Source organism: Pipistrellus kuhlii, unplaced genomic scaffold (genome assembly GCF_014108245.1).
Source record: "Pipistrellus kuhlii isolate mPipKuh1 unplaced genomic scaffold, mPipKuh1.p scaffold_m20_p_8, whole genome shotgun sequence".
Lineage (NCBI taxonomy): Eukaryota > Metazoa > Chordata > Mammalia > Chiroptera > Vespertilionidae > Pipistrellus > Pipistrellus kuhlii.
In genome coordinates, this window is record NW_023425584.1 from 33775419 (window position 1) to 33792729 (window position 17311).

The 17311-nt window shown below is 37.7% G+C and overlaps 1 protein-coding gene across 11 annotated transcripts in view; it reads right to left on the bottom strand.

The window, feature by feature from the left end:
* Positions 1–17311, bottom strand: part of UIMC1 (ubiquitin interaction motif containing 1) — a 70274-nt gene that overhangs the window by 17873 nt on the left and 35090 nt on the right. For 9 of the 11 annotated variants that reach the window (XM_045576782.1, XM_036425263.2, XM_045576783.1 and 6 more), the window contains 2 exons: positions 10345–10448; positions 7376–7526 (listed from right to left, as the gene is read on the bottom strand). In XM_045576782.1, coding sequence (XP_045432738.1) covers positions 7376–7526; positions 10345–10448 — 255 coding nt within the window. Of the gene's footprint in view, positions 1–7375; positions 7527–10154; positions 10222–10344; positions 10449–17311 lie in introns of all 11 variants that reach the window. The other 2 variants (XM_036425266.2, XM_036425265.2) reach the window with 1 other exon arrangement.

Sequence of the window (17311 nt, forward strand, 5' to 3'; positions counted from 1 at the left end):
GTTAGCTCCACCCACCCACTTACCCAGCATTATTTTCCCAGGAGATATCCATGAAGAGATAATCATTCCAGGCAGTGTCCTGACTCTAAGCCACACCCCTATGAATTAGCCCTGAGGTGTACACAGTTAAGGCCTTCAGCTCCCTAACTCTCCAATGATCTATTTCTCACTAGCTTATTCTTACCACTTTGACAATCAGATTGCTTTTCCCTGCCTTTCATCTTTCCCTTAACTCTATCTGGCTGACATCTTAACACCAACCTCACTGAGACTATGCAGGCAAAAATAATACTCAATAATAACAGCAGCTATCATTTATTGAATACCTATTACAAGCTAGACACAGTGTTAGGTACTTCATAAAATGTCTCTGATTCTCATGACAATCCTAATGATGTCAGACTAATTTTACAAGCGAGGCACTTGGTCCCCAAAGAGGTAAGGCAATTTCTCAAATATTACCCAGATGACAAGTATTACAGCTCCACCTAGTTCCACAGCCCATGTTTCTCTCACTCTATCATACTGCCAAAAATAAAACAGTGGCTGTTCTCCCAGCTTCTACCCTTGTCTCCAATCCCAACAATCTAATTCCACAGCAGCCTGAGTAATTCTTTATTCAAATATTAATTCATTATTTATTCAAATATTAATTCATTATTTGCTCAAATCCTTCCAATGGTTCCTCCTTTGGTCAGAGTAGAAAATGAAGTCCTTACTATGACCTAAGAGTCCTGTTCACTTGTCTCCTCCCCAATTACCTATCTGGTCTCACTGTTTCTCTCTCTTTTAGTTACTCCACTACAGCCACACTGGCTTCTTTGTCATTCCTCATACATACCAAGCCTGCTCACACCTTAGGGTCTTTGCACTTACTATTCCATCTGCTTGTAACACCCTCTCTTCTCCACCTCAAAATCTCTTAGCTTATTCCCTCACTTCTTTTCTCCTGCTCAAATGTCACCACTTATTTTTTTATTATTAATTGAATTTATTGGGATGACATTGGTTAACAAAACCATATAGGTTTCAAGTGTACAACTCTATAAAGCATCATCTACACACTGCATCATGCACCCACCACCCCAAGCAAAGTCTCTCTCGGTCCCCATTTTTCCCCCTTATGCCAACCTCCACCTAGCCCCCATGCCTTTTCCCTCTATCACCACATTGTTTTTTTGGGTCTATATGTTATGCATTTATGTTTTTTGCCTAATTCCTTTACCTTCTTCCATTGCCCCCAACCCCTTCTCTTCTGACAGCTGTCAGTCTATTTAATGTATCCATGCCTCTGTTTCTATTCGTTCATCATTTGTTTTGTTCATAAGATTCCACATATAAGTGAGATCATATGGTATTTGTTTTTCTCTGACTTACTTCACTTAGCAAAATAATCTCTAGATCCATCATGCTATCCCAAAAGGTATGATGTCCTTCTTTTTTATAACTGCATAGTATGCCACTGTGTAAGTGTACCACAGGTTTTTTTTAATCCACTCATCTATTGATCTTGTCTGTTATAAACAATACTGTAATGAATACAGGGGTACATATATTCTTTTAAATTAGTATTTTGGGATTCTTAGGATACATCCCAGAAGTGTGACTACTAGGTCAAAGGCATTTTTTATTTTATTTGTTTTTTTAATATATATTTTATTGATTTTTTACAAAGAGGAAAGGAGAGGGATAGAGAGTTAGAAACATCAATGAGAGAGAATCATCGATCAGCTGCCTCTTGCACACCTCCTACTGGGAATGTGCCCACAACCCAGGTACATGCCCTTGACCGGAATCGAACCCAGGACCTTTCAGTCCGCAGGCTGACGCTCTATCCACTGAGCCAAACCAGTTTCGGCCATTTTTTATTTTTTTAGGAAACTCCATATCATTTTCCACAGTGGCTACACCAGTCTGCATTCTCACCAACAGTAAACAAGGGTTCCATTTTTTCCACATCCTTGCCAGCACTTGTTATTTGTTGAGTTGCTGATAATAGCCATTCTGGCAGATGTGAGGTGATATCTCACTATGGTTTTAATTTGCATCTCTCTGATGATTAGTGACTTTGAACATTTTTTCATAGTCTACTGGCCATCCAAATACTTTGCAGAAGTGTCTTTTCAAATTTAAATTGCTACCTCTTATCTACCCCCTCCTTTCTCTGCTTTCTTTTTTCCTCCAAAATACTTATCATCAAATTAAAGAAATGATAACAATATCAGTATCCCACTATTAGAATATAAGCCCTTTGAGAACAGGGAGTCTGCACATTCTGTTTACTGTATCTGTTATATAGTAGGTTGAATAAATGATGAGCCTTAGTTTTTCTAGATGTTTAAATAAAAAAAAATAGCAGGATACAAAATCAAAACCCAAAAATCAATGTTGTTGTCTTTTTTTTATATAATAATAATGAATTCTCAGAAAGAGAAACAACAAACAATCCCATTTATCATTGCAACAAAACAAATTAAGATAGCCGGGACCGGTTTGGCTCAATGGATAGAGCGTTGGCTTGGGGACTGAAGGGTCCTGGGTTCTATTCCGGTCAAGGGCATATACCTTGGTTGCAGGCATATCCCCAGTAGGGGGTGTGCAAGAGGCAGCTGATAGATGACTCTCTCATCGATGTTTCTAACTCTCTATCTCTCTCCCTTCCTCTCTGTACAAAATCAATAAAAAACATATATTTTTTTTTAATTAAGATACTTAATAAACTTAACAAAGGAGGCAAAAGACCCATTCTCAGAAAATTATAGAACGTTGAAAAAAGAGATACAAGATATAAACAAGTGGAAGAATATACCATGTTCATGGATTGGTAGAATCAACATCATTAAATGTTCATACTACCCAAGGCAATCTACAGATTCAATGCAATCCCTATTAAAATACCAACAGCATACTTCACAGAGATAGAACAAACAACCCAAAAATTTATATGGAATCAAAAAAGACCCGGAATAGCTGCAACAATCTTAAGAAAAACAAAGTTGGAGTAATCACAATACCAGATTTCAAGTTATACTATAAAGCCACTGTAATCAAAACAACCTGGTACTGGCACAAGAAGAAGCATGTCAACCAATGGAACAGAATAGAGACCCCAGAAATCAACACAAGGCATTACACTCAATTAATATTTGACAAAGAAGGCAATGGAGTCAAGACAGTCTCTTCAATAGTGTTGGGAAAACTAGACAGGTACATGCAAAAAAATGAAACTAGACCACTAACTTAACCATATACAAGAATAAACTCAAAATGGATAAAAGAATTAAATATAAGTTGTAAAACCATAAAAATCCTAGAAGAAGCTATAGGCAGCAAAACCTCACACATATCTTGTAGCAATATGTTTATGGATATATCTCCTAGGGCAGTGGTCGGCAAACTGCAGCTCGAGAGCGACATGCGGCTCTTTGGCCCCTTGAGTGTGGCTCTTCCACAAAATACCACGTGTGGGTGGGCACATACAGTGCGATTGAAACTTCATGGCCCATGCGCAGAAGTCGGTTTTCAGCTCTCAAAAGAAATTTCAATCGTTGCTCTATTGACTAATGAGTTTGCTGACCACTGTCCTAGGGCAAAGACACTAAGGAGAAAATAAACAAATGGGACTACATCAAAATAAAAAGCTTCTGCACAGCAAAAGAAACCATCAACAAAATGAAAAGGAAGCCTACTATATGGGAGAACATATATAGCAATGATACATCTGATAAAGGGTTAATATCCAAAATATATAAGGAACTAATTCAGCTTAACAAAAGGAAGGCAAACAATCCAATTAAAAAATGGGCAAAGGACCATAATAGACACTTCTCCAAAGAGGACATACAGATGACCAGGAGACATATGGAAAAATGCTCAAAGTCACTGATCATCAGAGAAATGCAAATTGAAACAACAGTAAGGTATCACCTCATACCTGTCAGAATGGCTACCATCAATACATCAACAAAGACAAGTGCTGGCAAGGATGTGGGGAAAAAAGGAACCCTAGTACTGCTGGTGGGAATGCAGGTTGGTGCAACCATTATGCAAAACAATATGGAGTTTCCTCAAAAAATTAAATATGGAATTGCCTTTTGACCCAGGAATCCCACTTCTAGGAATATCCTAAGAATCCTGAAACATCAATCAGAAAGAATGTATATATACCCCTATCTTCATAGCAGCACAATTACAATAGCTAAGCTCTGGAAACAGCCCAAGTGCCCATCAGCAAATGAGTGTATTAAAAAGCTGTGCTACAGTTATATCATGGAATACTATGCAGCAGTAAAAAAAGAAGAATCTCTTACCCTTCGAGACAGCATGAAGGGACCTGGAGAATATCATGCTAAGTGAAATAAGTTAGTCAGAAAAAGATAAATGTCACATGATCTCACTCACATGTGGAATTTAAGTAACAAAATAAGCTGATGAACAGAGTGGAACCAGATACATGGAAGCATGGAACAAAGTGTAGAATCTTGGAGAGAAAACGGAGGAGGGTGAGTGGGTGGGAAGTAATCAATCAAAGACCTTGTATGCATGTATGCATATCCCAGACACAGATAATAGGGTGCTGAAGACCTGGGGTGGAGGATGGGGGGGGGGAGGGGATGGGGAAGGAGGGGCATATGTAATACTTTGAACAATAAACATTTATTTTAAAATAAAATAAAATGATCTCAGAGACATTTTCCAGAAAGCAAAGGGAAGCTAAGCTGCCTTTGTCCTAGTCTGGATTAATTTAGCAAATTATCTCCCCCAAACAGTGCCTTCAGAGACTGCTCTAATTTTTCCAAAGTCGTGAATAGATAGTAATGCCATTGAGCAATGAGTGAGCAGCTGAGCCAATGTAACCAGTGTAGTACATATTATAAGAACATAAAACTTACAGCAAAGTTAATCAGACACATATTTAATGATATGCATAATTGTTATTGTGCTGCACAGTAACTAGGCATAAATGGTAGACACTTCATGTAAATGACTCTAATTACTTTTTTTTTTTAACACAGGCAAACCAAGCATATCTAGGATCAGATTCAGAGGAAAACAGGAAGGAGGGTAAAGCTGGATATTTATAATAACTCTGGGAGGGCTCTCTCTTATTCCATACCCTTAAGCACTAGACTACTGGTCTCCCAACCTGGGTCATATATCTTTGAGAGTAACTTTTTCCACTCCATATTAAGAGAAGCTTCCTTTAAGCAAAGATTTTAAATTAAAAAAAATTAGGCTGAAGGCTATACAGCTTATAGGAATCAGAACAATCACTACTTCTGGCAAGGATGACAGGGTCAGGCAAGCTGGCAGAAAAACCAAATACACAGCAAACTTACCGAGGACCTACGCCAGGCACACCAGTAGGTGCTTTGCATAATTCCTCTCTAACTTCCCCACCCTACTTACAGCCCCAAATTCTGTTTCCAGGAAAGCAAAGAATGGAATAGTTCTAGTGAGGACTCCCTCCTCCAAATTCTCTCAAAAGGCCTAAAATGTCACCAGAGAGAGTAATTTAGGTTATTAACAAGCTAACACCACTAGGAAGATTAAGAGGAAGCTGTTGTTTAATGCTATTTCTTTTGCTTCCTATCTTATTTAACCCACAGAAGATATATGGTCCCCTACTTTCTTATGGGTTTATCCAAACCTATCTAGCCTTTACAGCCCAGGCTAAGCCTAGCTTCTCAAACTCATTTATTTCTGGACCTCAATACTGAGTAGGTTGTTGACACACACAATACCAATTGGGTAAGCATGTTTGGTGAAGTACAAAGACAGTATCTTTCTTTCTCTGGTCACCAAATGCCTAGCCCTGAAATTTTTTCAGCCATTGGAACTCTCTGCTAAAAATCAGACTAAAAAGCTGTCAAATTAAACTGCATCTAGAATCCCAGGCCTTCAATGCTCTTCTATTAAAAGGTGTTGATGACCAGATTTAGGTCTTCACCTTTCATTGTATTTAATACTACATGCTATTCATAAAGAACCTTAAAAATTATGACAAAATATTTGACCTAGTAATTCACTATTATGAGTAGTAACAGCACCTGAAAGTTCTTAAGTACTTACTGTATGCTAGGCAATGTGCTAGCCATTTTCCTTAAGATATCTCACAAAAAAACAAATAAGATCATTACTACTATTACTTGACAGACGAATAAAGGAAAGCTTGGAAATTAGCGCAAGTGACAGAGGTGGGACTCAATCTCAGATTGATTGAACTCTAGAGCCCACCTTTCTTACTACCACCCAAACTAGAAATATATCCTGGGAAAATGACCCCAAAATATAGCAACAATTTTAAGCACAGGAGGCTCAGTGCCACCATGTACATGGCAACTTGAAGCATTCTAAACACAGGTAAGTAAATGGAGGCAATTTGGATTACAAAATATTACATAGGCATTAAAATATTTTTACAACTAACTTTTAGTGACTCGTGAAGGAAATGTTATGCTATAAATAGAAAAAAATAAAATACAAAACTTTACATTAATCAGATCTCAACTATATAAAAATTGTCTGCACATGGAAAGACCTAAATTTACTGTTAAACTTAAAAAGACAAAAGAAAAAAGACAAGTTGCAGAATAATATAAGACCTTGGCCAATGTGGTTCAGTGCATAGAGCATTAGCCGGTGCACTGAAGGTCATGGGTTTGATTGTCAGTCAAGGGCACATAACTGGGTTGCAGGGCATATGCAGGAGGCAACCAATCAATGTGTCTCTCTCACAATGATGTTTCTCTCTCACTACCTCCCCACCCTGCTCCACCTCTTTCCCTCCCTTCCACTCTCTCTAAAAATCAATGGAAAAAAATATCCTCATGTGAGGATTAACACACACACACACACACACACAAAGGTAATCAATAGCTTCAGGGGGATACAGCAGACTTGTAGCACATGAATAAAAATTAGAAATATTTTTCAGCTACTGTTTTTATAGGTAGAGTTTACTTACTTACTTACTTACACGCGCGCGCGCGCACACACACACACACACACACACACACACATACTTATTTTGAATTGAAAATGGGCAACTCTAGATCTTAGTTCCTCAAGTTCCATAGCAGTCTCAATATTTGAATATATAAGTTGAAATGCAAAATCCATGGCATTGCACTGAATTTTGGCCTACTATGGCAAAGAACAAATTGAAACATTAAAAAAATACAAGATTTTCCCCTTCCTCTTCTCCTCAGGTATGTGCCACAAAATAACATACCTGCCAAATAAAGACCATGAAAAATACTAAAAATTAATTAGATAGCAATAAAAACAACTGTAACTTTGAAGAACTGTCTCTTTTTTATGCTCTGTATTGAACAGAATTACAAAACCATCACACAGACAGATAAGTCCTTACCTATATCTTGCCCCACCAGCCCATTGCAGTACATGGCATGTCGCTCAATCTTTGTGGGTGGGAAGCGTTGGTCACATAGTGGGCAGGATACCTTGGTACTAGATGAGAAAGAAGAAGGTATTTCCTTCTCAGCATCTTCCCTGTTGCCAACCTAAAGAACATGACAAGCAGCAATTGTAACAGCTTTAATTTATAAAATAAATTTTCCCCAAAGAACTATAAGAAATTCTATCTATACTTTATTTACTTTCAGAGACAATACCAATTAGTTTGCAAATTCAAGACTGAGATGAGAGATAACATAGTCAATAGTTATTCAGTGCCTGCTCCCTATGTGCTAAGTACTCTGCATGTAATATTCATTTAATCCTCATAGCAATCTAACAAAGGTATTAACATATCCTTTTTACATGAGATAAGCATTGTCCAAAATAGTAAAGCAAATTGCCCAAAGTTACGGAACAAATAAGTGGCAGAGCTAAAATTCAAACCAAGGACTATTTGGTGCCAAAAACTGAGGGCATTTCTTTCTATCACGCTGCAAGGCACTGTTCTCCTGCGGTCAGGGTACTGTTTGCAGTCTTTCAATAGTCTATATAGCAGCAGCACCTTAAAGACACTTTCAATCTCACAAAAGAACTGTGATATTTTACGTAAGACATATATAAGGAGTTAGAAAACAAAAGAGCTCTAAGCAACAGAAGCACAATTAAAATTTTAGAACCTAGGTCTCAGCTTAAACCAGTAAGATATATCACCTCTTGTGTTTTATGACTTTGGATTGAAAGAAGAAATACAATTAAATCCCAAATATTTAAGAAAGCCAAAGAAAAGTCATTAAGACATTGCTGCTAAAGCCATTTTTTAAAATAAATATTTTTTATTGATTTCATAGAAGAGAGAGAGAGAAAGATAGAAACATCAATGATGAGAGAGAATCATCATCAGGTTTCCTCTTGCACACTCCCCTCTAGGGATTGAGTATGCAACCAGGCATGTGTCCTGTTTTATGGGTCAACACTCAACCACTGAACCACACCAGTCAGGCCTGCTGAAGCCATTCTATAGCATACCTCTCTTGTTTCTCTCCTTGTGCTATATTCATCATTTTTCAATAGTTGCCAGTGTCTCTCAGAGGCAGTTTTATTTTACCTTACAGATCAGAACTGAGAACTCTGCAGTGATTAATTCAACAGTATGCATTAAGCACTGCAGTACTACTGCCTAACATTTGCTTCAAAGGACAGCATGTCCTGTCCAATCAATGTGAAACTATCCTGCATAGCCACTGCTTCCATTTAAAAGCAAAGAGCACCTGGGCTGTCATTATGCCTTACTACAGGGAAAAAATAAACCATCTTCTAGTACAAGAACAAAACAGGACCAAAACTGCAATTGGTAGATAATTTGAGCTCTGAAACAACTGGATCTTGGGGTAGGGAGGTTGTCTCTTGTTTAGGCCATCCCTGAAATCTCCGGTGAATGCGATCCATGAGAGGGAAATAGGTCACCTAAATACCAAATCAAACAGTTTCTATAATTGCCAAAATATGTTGTTTCAACACATGTGTTTTATACTTAAAAAGAAATATTCTGGAAGGGGGGAAAAGGAAAAGATGAGAAAGGAACTAACAATGGTTGAGTTCCTATACTATGCCAGGTTTGACCAAACATTTTCCATATCCATCCCTCATAACAGCCCAACCGATAAAGGCGTATCTAGCTCAAGTATTACAGAAGAGGAAATTGAGGCTTAGAAAGACAAAGTAATCTACTGATCACATAGTTACTAAGTAGGCAATCTAGACACAAACCCGGGCCTGTATGATATCAAACCTTCAGTATTTCCATTCTACCATGGTGTGGCAAAAGCAAAAGTCACCCGCTTCCACTTGTTTCGGAAAGCTGACTCTCCTATAGGAGGTAGGTCTAGAAGTTCTAGGTGTTATTTATTCCAAGCTTAATCACTGAGCTTCTTATAAATACAGGTTCTTCTGTTCATAAATTTTACAATGAGAAGTCATCTTGTACATGCAAAGCCATTTGAGCAGAGGGAAGAAAATCAAAGTTACTCGATATTTTGCAAGTAGTCTTGAGTTGTTGAAAGTTAGTGTCACCTGCGCAGTACTTGGCCTTCTAAAGTTCACCAAGCACAGAAATACTGTATGACATGAATGTCAGTGTTCACACCCAGTACTATCCTCCTTTCCATTCATCACCAGCTCTATAAAATGTAGATAATGTACCATCAACTCTTAATATATTCAAGAGGGAGTAGTCTATTACTGTCTTATTGTGAAGACAAGACCACTTCCAATCAGACTCATAGGCAACCCAGAAGGTTTCTGAACATTTTTATATTAAAATAAGAGTTTTCTATCACAATTAAAATGGTCTATTTATATACAATATTAACTATGAGGGGGGTGATAAACTGGTGAAATTATATTCATATATGGACACATACAAAGAGTGATGAAGGTCTGGGAGAAGTGGGTATGAAGTGGAGGGGGTCATTGGGAAGGAAAGAAAAAAAAAACCACAAGGGATATATGTAATACTTTCAACAATCAAGAAAATTGAAAAAATGTAACTATCAAATGTAAAAATGAAAACTATAATGGAGGAACCCCAAGCCAAAAAACAAAAGAAACTTTTATCAGGACTATGCCATCAGGAATTAAGTCTCTGCAAAAATGCTTCTTTCTTTTACTACTGTAAAATGCTATACAGCCATTTCTCAAAAGAGGCACCTCGATACCAAATCTTGATCTCTTACTTTTTAGCCTCAAAAGAAACTTCACTTCAAGAAATGAAGTGCCCGACGGATGTGGCCGAGTGTCGACCTATGAACCAGAAGGTCATGGTTTGATTTCTGGTCAGGGCTCGATCCCCAATAAGGGGCATGTAGGAAGCAGAGGACTACCAACAGAAAGAAAACACTGAGAAAAATTAGAGAGAATATTCACCTCCTTATCTGACGTTATTATTGTTACTTCATCCTGGGTCTCTCTGCTACCTGGAGAGACTTCTCTTTCAAGGTCAAAAGTTTCAGAGGAACTTAGCTGTGTCTCTGTAATTAAAAAAAATATAAATCTCATTAATTTTCATTTTGTATTTTCAGTTAAAAAAAACAAACATCTATTTCCCCTAACGAGTATGATAAAACTGAGGTGGTTTATCATACAATTTGCTTGATTCTTCATAAAGCTTTACTGAGGCCTAATATACATACAATAGAACTCAGCAATTTTCTGTACAGAATAAGTGGCTAATTCAAGAGAGGAGGTGTCCATTAAAGCTGAAAGTCCATTATATAATAAAGTAGGTTTTCTGAAAGCATGTTAAAAATATTGACAAATTAGTTTACCTGTTTATATTTATGTAGACATGTTTGTGTAATTAAAATTAAGTATGCATAAAAATTTTAATTTCATTGAAGTGTTCTATATGTATTACTGTAATTTTATATTTATACTGAATAGGTATAGTAAATGTGTGCATTCACCAGTCACCATGAGTAAACAAATGCACACGATTGGGGCATGGCTTAGCATACATTAAAACTGCTGCAAAGTCACGCCATTCAACAACAGAACCAATTACCCTGGCAATGTTGTGTGATCATTGTTTATATCACATCATTCGCCAAACATTGTTTACAATTGATGACTCTTGGATTTAAAGATATAAACTATGGTTGTAAATATGTAATGTTTAACTAGGTCAGCAAGAAGTTACTAGAGTTTTTTCCAACATATGGCCTATTCACTACCATTTGTTAAAAATAAAAATGAAGCCCTAAGCAGTTTGGCTCAATGGATGGAGCATCAGCCGGAGGACTGAAGGGTCCTAGGTTCCATTCCGGTCAAGGGCAGGTACCTTGGTTGCGGGCACATCCCCAGTAGGAGTGTGCAGGAGGCAGCTGATAGATGTTTCTCTCCCATCAATGTTTCTAACTCTCTATTCCTCTCCCTTCCTCTCTGAAGAAAATCAACAAAATATATTTTAAAAATAATAAAAATAAAAATGAATTAAAAATAATAATAATAATCTGTTAATTTAATTATAAGCAAATCTTGGTTAAAAGCATTTTAAAATTAAAAGGGTGTTAATTTTCACATATGACATATGGACCAAAAATTGTGTCCATTAAATCCAAAATCTGTTAAGTCAAAGTCTGAAAATATTTTACTAAATATAATTTGACGAGTTTTGATAAATATATACAATTCATACATATACCAGTTATACCACGTAATTACCACCACAATCAAGAAATATAAAATCTGCCCTGGCCCGGCCAGCATGGCCCAGTGGTTGAGTGTTGAACTGTGAACCAGGAGGTCATGGTTCGATTCCCAGTCAGAACACATGCCAAAGTTGCAGGCTAAATCCTCAGCATGCGTCCTATAGGAGACAACCAATCAATGATTCTCTCTCATCATTGATGTTTCTGTCCTGCTCTCCCTCTCCCTCTTTCTCTGAAATCAATAAAAATATATTTTTAAATAAGTAAATAAAATAAAACCTGCCCTGGATCGTTTGCTCAGTGGTTAGTGTGTCAGTCCAAGCACTGAAGGGTCTCAGGTTCGATTCCTGGTCAAGGCATGTACCTCGGTTGCAGGTTTGATCCCTGGCCCCCATTTGGGAGACAACCAATCAATGTGTCTCTCTTAAATCCATGTTTCTCTTTCTCTCCCACTCCACTATCTCTAAGAAAACAAATGGAAAAAATATCCTTGGGTGAGGATTAAAATATATATTAAAAAATCTTTCTAACATCCCAAAAAGTTCTCCCTTCCTAGCACCCCAAAAGTGTACCCCTTTGTACTCAATCCCCTCCTACTTGGCTCTTTGCAATGACCAGTCTATTTTGTGTCGCTATAATTTTGCTTCTTCTAGAATATTATATGGTGTGTTGTCTTTGTGTCTGACCTCTTTTATTTAATATGGTATTCCACTGTATGGATATTTCAGTTTGTTTATCCATTCATCAATCAATTGGTTTGTCTTCTTTCCAGCATAGTTGTGCTTTTAAAGTATATTTATTTTGGCAAAAAACAAAAACCTGCCAATGTAAGTTCTAAAGTAAAAGGAATGATTAGAGATGACAAAATTAGGGAGCAGAAATAGAAAATACATTCTCAAGGAAGATATGACTTTATTTTATTTTTTCTTTATTTTTTCAATTTCAATTTATATGTTTACAATATTATATGTTTCAGATGTACCCCCCAGTGATTAGACATTAAAAAAACTTTAAGTGATCATTCAGAAAAATCTCATGCCCATCTAACACCATACATAGTTAATAGAATATTATTTACTAGGTGTATCGGTTAATAATGTGGATTTTTTTTCAATAGATGGAGTTACACATGTGTTGATATGTATGCTATTTTGTTGTACTGACAAGCTTCAAAACTTCATATGTCAAATTTTCTGAAGGTGTTAACATCATAGATATTTTTACGCTTAAAAAATGTCAAATTTCGTGCCAAAAAAGAGCATTTGTGGGAAGTTTTAATTCATTACTTTATTTTGAAAAAAAGTGCTGCTGAATACTTTGGGAAGCTTACGGTGAACATGCTCCCTCTCAAGATACTTGTGAATGCTGGTTTAAACGCTTTAAAAGTGATGATTTCAATGTGAAAGACAAAGAACAACCAGGTTGACTGAAAAAGTATGAAGATCAACAATAACAAGCATTATTGGATGAAGATGCATGACAAACTGAAAAACAACTTGCAGAAAGATTAAAAGTTGCTCAGCAAATAATTTCCTATCATTTACAAGCAATGGGAAATATTTTTTTTATTAAGGTATTATATGTGTACATATCTTTCCATTGCCCCCCCCACGCCCATACATGCCCTTCCCCACCCCCGAGTTTTTCGTCCATTGGTTTTGCTTATATGCATGCATACAAGTCCTTCAGTTGATCTCTTATCTCCTCCATATCTCCCTATCCTCCCCGCTGTAATTTAACAGTCTGTTTGTTGTTTTACTGTCTCTGTATCTATCTTTTTTTTCATCAGTTTATAATGTTCTTTATTATCCATAAATGAGTGAGGTCATGTGGTATTTCTCTTTCATTGACTGGCTTATTTCACTCAGCATGATGTTCTCCAATTCCATCCAAGTTGCTGCAAATGATGGGAATTCTTTCTTTTTTATGGCAGCATAGTATTCCATTGTGTAGATGTACCATAGTTTTTTTATTCAATCATCTGCTGATGGGCACCTATGCTTTTTCCAAATCCTAGCTATTGTAAATTGTGCTGCTATGAACATAGGGGTGCATATTTCCTTTTTGATTGGTGTTTCTGGTTTCTTAGGATATATTCCTAGGAGTGGGGTTACTGGGGCAATAGGAAAGATTTTAAAGGAAGGAAAATGGGTGCCACATCAACTAAATGAAAGACAAATGGAAAACTGAAAAGTCATCAGTAAAATATTACTTTAATGGCACGAAAGTCTTTTTTGCATCCAATTGTGACAAGCAATGAAACATGGATTTATTTTGAGAATCCCAAACGCACAAAATCATGGGTTGATCCACGTCAACCATCAACATCGACTGCAAGGCCAAATGCCTTCAGAAAGAAGACAATGCTCTGCATTTGGTGGGCTCAGGAAGGTGTGGTGTATTATGAACTTCTAAAACCAGGTTAATACTGATCGCTACCGACAACAAAAAATCAATTAGATCCGCTTTGATTGTAAAACCACCAGAATGGGCCAGAAGACACAGCAAAGTAATTTTGCTTCATGATAACACACTCTCACACACTTCAAAACCAGTTAAATACATGTTGAAAGATCTTGCCTGGGAAGTATTAACCCACCCACCCTATTCACCAGACCTTGATCCTTCAGATTACCACTTGTTCCAATCAATGGCACATGCACTTTCTGAATAGAACTTCAAAACATACGAAAAAGTGGAAAACTGGGTCTCTGAATGGTTAGCCTCAAAACAAGAAAAGTTCTATTGGGTCAGTATTCACAAATTTCCTGAAAGATGGGGGAAATGTGTAGCTAGCAATGGACATTATTTGAATAAAGCACTTTTGATGTTTCCCTTGAAATTATCGTGTTTTCTTTTATTACAAAATCCAAATTAACTAGATCTATTACAATATTCCCTATGTTATACTTTACAGTACATGCCCATGATTACACTATAACTACTGATTTGTACTTCTAAATCCCTTCACCTTTTTCACCCATCCCACAGCCCCTCTTCCATCTGGCACCATCAAAATGTTCTCTTATCTATGAGTCTGTTTCTGTTCTTCTTATTCATTTATTTTATTAGATTCAATTGTTAATAGTCATGTATTCATTGTCATTTTATTGTTTATATTTTTAATCTTTTTTTCTTCTTAAAGAAAACTCTTTATTTAATATTTCATTAATACTGGTTTGGTGGTGATAAAATCCTTTAGCTTTTCTTTGTCTGAGAAGCTCTTTATCTGACCTTCAATTCTAAATGATAGCTTTGGTGGGTAATCTTCAGTTGTAGGTTTGTCACTTTGAGTATTGCCTGCCACTCCCTTCTGGCTTGCATTTCTGTTGAGTCATATGGGCACCCCCTGTAGATAAATAACTCCTTTTCTCTTTCTGCATTTAAGGAACTTTGTCTTTAACCTTTAGCATTTTAACCTATGTGCTTCCTGGATTGTATGTCTATTTCTTTCACCAGGTAAGATAAGTTTTCTGTCATTTATTTCAAATAGGTTTTCAATTTCTTGCTCCCTCTGTTCTTCCAGCACCCCCATGATGCAAATGTTGGTAAGCTTGAAATTTTCCTAGAGGTTCCTTACACTATCTTCATATTTTTGGATCCTTTTTTCTTTTTGCTCTTCTGGTTGGGTGTTCTTTGCTTCCTTTTATTCCAAATTCTTTATTTTATTCTTCACTTCATCTACTCTATTGTTGATCCCCTGCAAATTATTATTTCAGTCAGTCTATGCTTAATTTCTTTTATTCTTTATTATTGAAATTATTACATAGGTCTTCCTTTTCTCCCCCATTAACCTCTCCCAGCCCACTCCCATCCTCTCTCAGACCCCCCACTCCCTCATCACCCCATTGTCTGTGTCCACGAGTTATGCGTATATGCATGCAAGTTCATTGGTTGATCTCTTCCCACCCACCCTCCCTTGACTTCCCTCTGAGTTTCAACAGTGTGTACATGCTTCTATGTCTCTGGGTCTATTTATCATCATCAGTTTATTTGGTTCATTAGGTTCCACATATGAGTGAGATCATGTGATACTTATCTTTCTCTGACTGGTTTTTTTCACTCAGCATAAAACTCTCCAGATCCATCCTTGCTGTTGTAAGTGGTAAAAGTTCTTTCTCTTTTACTGTCATGTAGTATTCCATTGTGTAAATGTACCATAGTTTTTTTATCCACTCATCTGCTGATGGGCACTTAGGCTGTTTCCAAGCCTTAGCTATTAAAAATTATGCTGCTATGAATATAGGAGTACATATATTTTTTCTGAGTGTTTCAAGTTTCTTAGGTATATTCCTAGAAGTAGGATGACTGGGTCAAATGGGAGTTTCATTTTTTAATTTATTGAGGAAACTCCATATTGTGTATGCTTAATTTCTAACTGGCGTGGGTTGTTTTTTTTTGGTTTTTTTTATGTTATTGATATTCTCACTAAGTTCCAAGAAGTTCCCACTAAGTTCATTGAGCATCCTTATAACCACCATTTTGAACTCTGTATCTGGTAGTTTTCTTGCTTCTATTTCACTTAAGGTCTTTATCTGGAGATTTCTCCTGTTTTTTCTTTAGAGAAAGATTTCTTTGTCTCAGCATATTGGCTGCTTCCCTATATTTGTGTCTCTGTTTTCAGTAGATCTGTTACATCTCCCACACTGGTAAAAAGGCCTTGTGTAGTAGGTGTCCTGTAGGGCCCAGTGGCTCAGCATTCCCAATCACTTGAGCTGGGCACTCCAGTGTGAACTGTGTGCACTGTCCTATTGTAGTTGAGCCTTGATTTATGTTGGTGTCACTGGGTGGGATTGACCCCTAGGCCAATCAGTTGAGAGGGTCGACTGAGACTACAACAGAACTACTGTACAGGAGCCGACCCTATGGAGCAAGAATAGGTTCAGTGGGGCTTTGGTGCTAAGCATGCCCCTTGAGTGTGTCACTCATGGAGGTGGTAGGGTTGTAATCCAGCATGGTTGAAGCTGACCACCAGGTTCACTGGCTCTATAGCCTCTCAGGAGGTGCAAAGCCAGCCACTGCCTGTGCCCTACCCAGGGCTACCCAGCATGAGCTACAAAATAATCTGCAGATGGCTGCTACTTGTGTTGGGCTTGGAGGTGCCCAAGAAGCCAAGCTATAAACCAAGCGGGGCTGCTGCTAATACTGGGCCTAGGGCCACTTATTGAGAGGTACAGGGCACACTGAGACCAGCTGCTGCTTGTTTGAGAGATTTTAGGAAAGTCCGAAGCATGAGACAAGAGAGGCCACTTGTATAGAAAAGCCACTGGAAATGGCTTGGATGAGCCTGCAAGTAGGGAGGGGTGGGGTCTCAGGAAATCACCAGGGCAGGGTGAAAAGTGTGAGCCAGGTTGATAGACATTCAGATATGGTGCCTGCCTATAGGCTCTGTGGCAGGGAGTACTAAGCAAAGGAAGATTGGCCTCTGCCAGCACTTGTGTCTGGGAAAAAGTTGCCCCTCCAGCTCTTGCCCTGATTCCAGACAAGTTGATTCCTCCCTAAATGTCCTAGGTTCCTTTCAAGGTGCTGCCCCAGTGCTGGAGCTCAGAGGGTGTGAGTCTGAGTAAGTCCATGGGCAGGTCCTTTAAGAGGAACTGCCTGTGTCTCCTGCAGTCTCCGTGTCACTCAGCCACAATCCTGCTGGTTTTTACAACCAGAAGTTTGGAGACTTCTCTTCCCAGCAC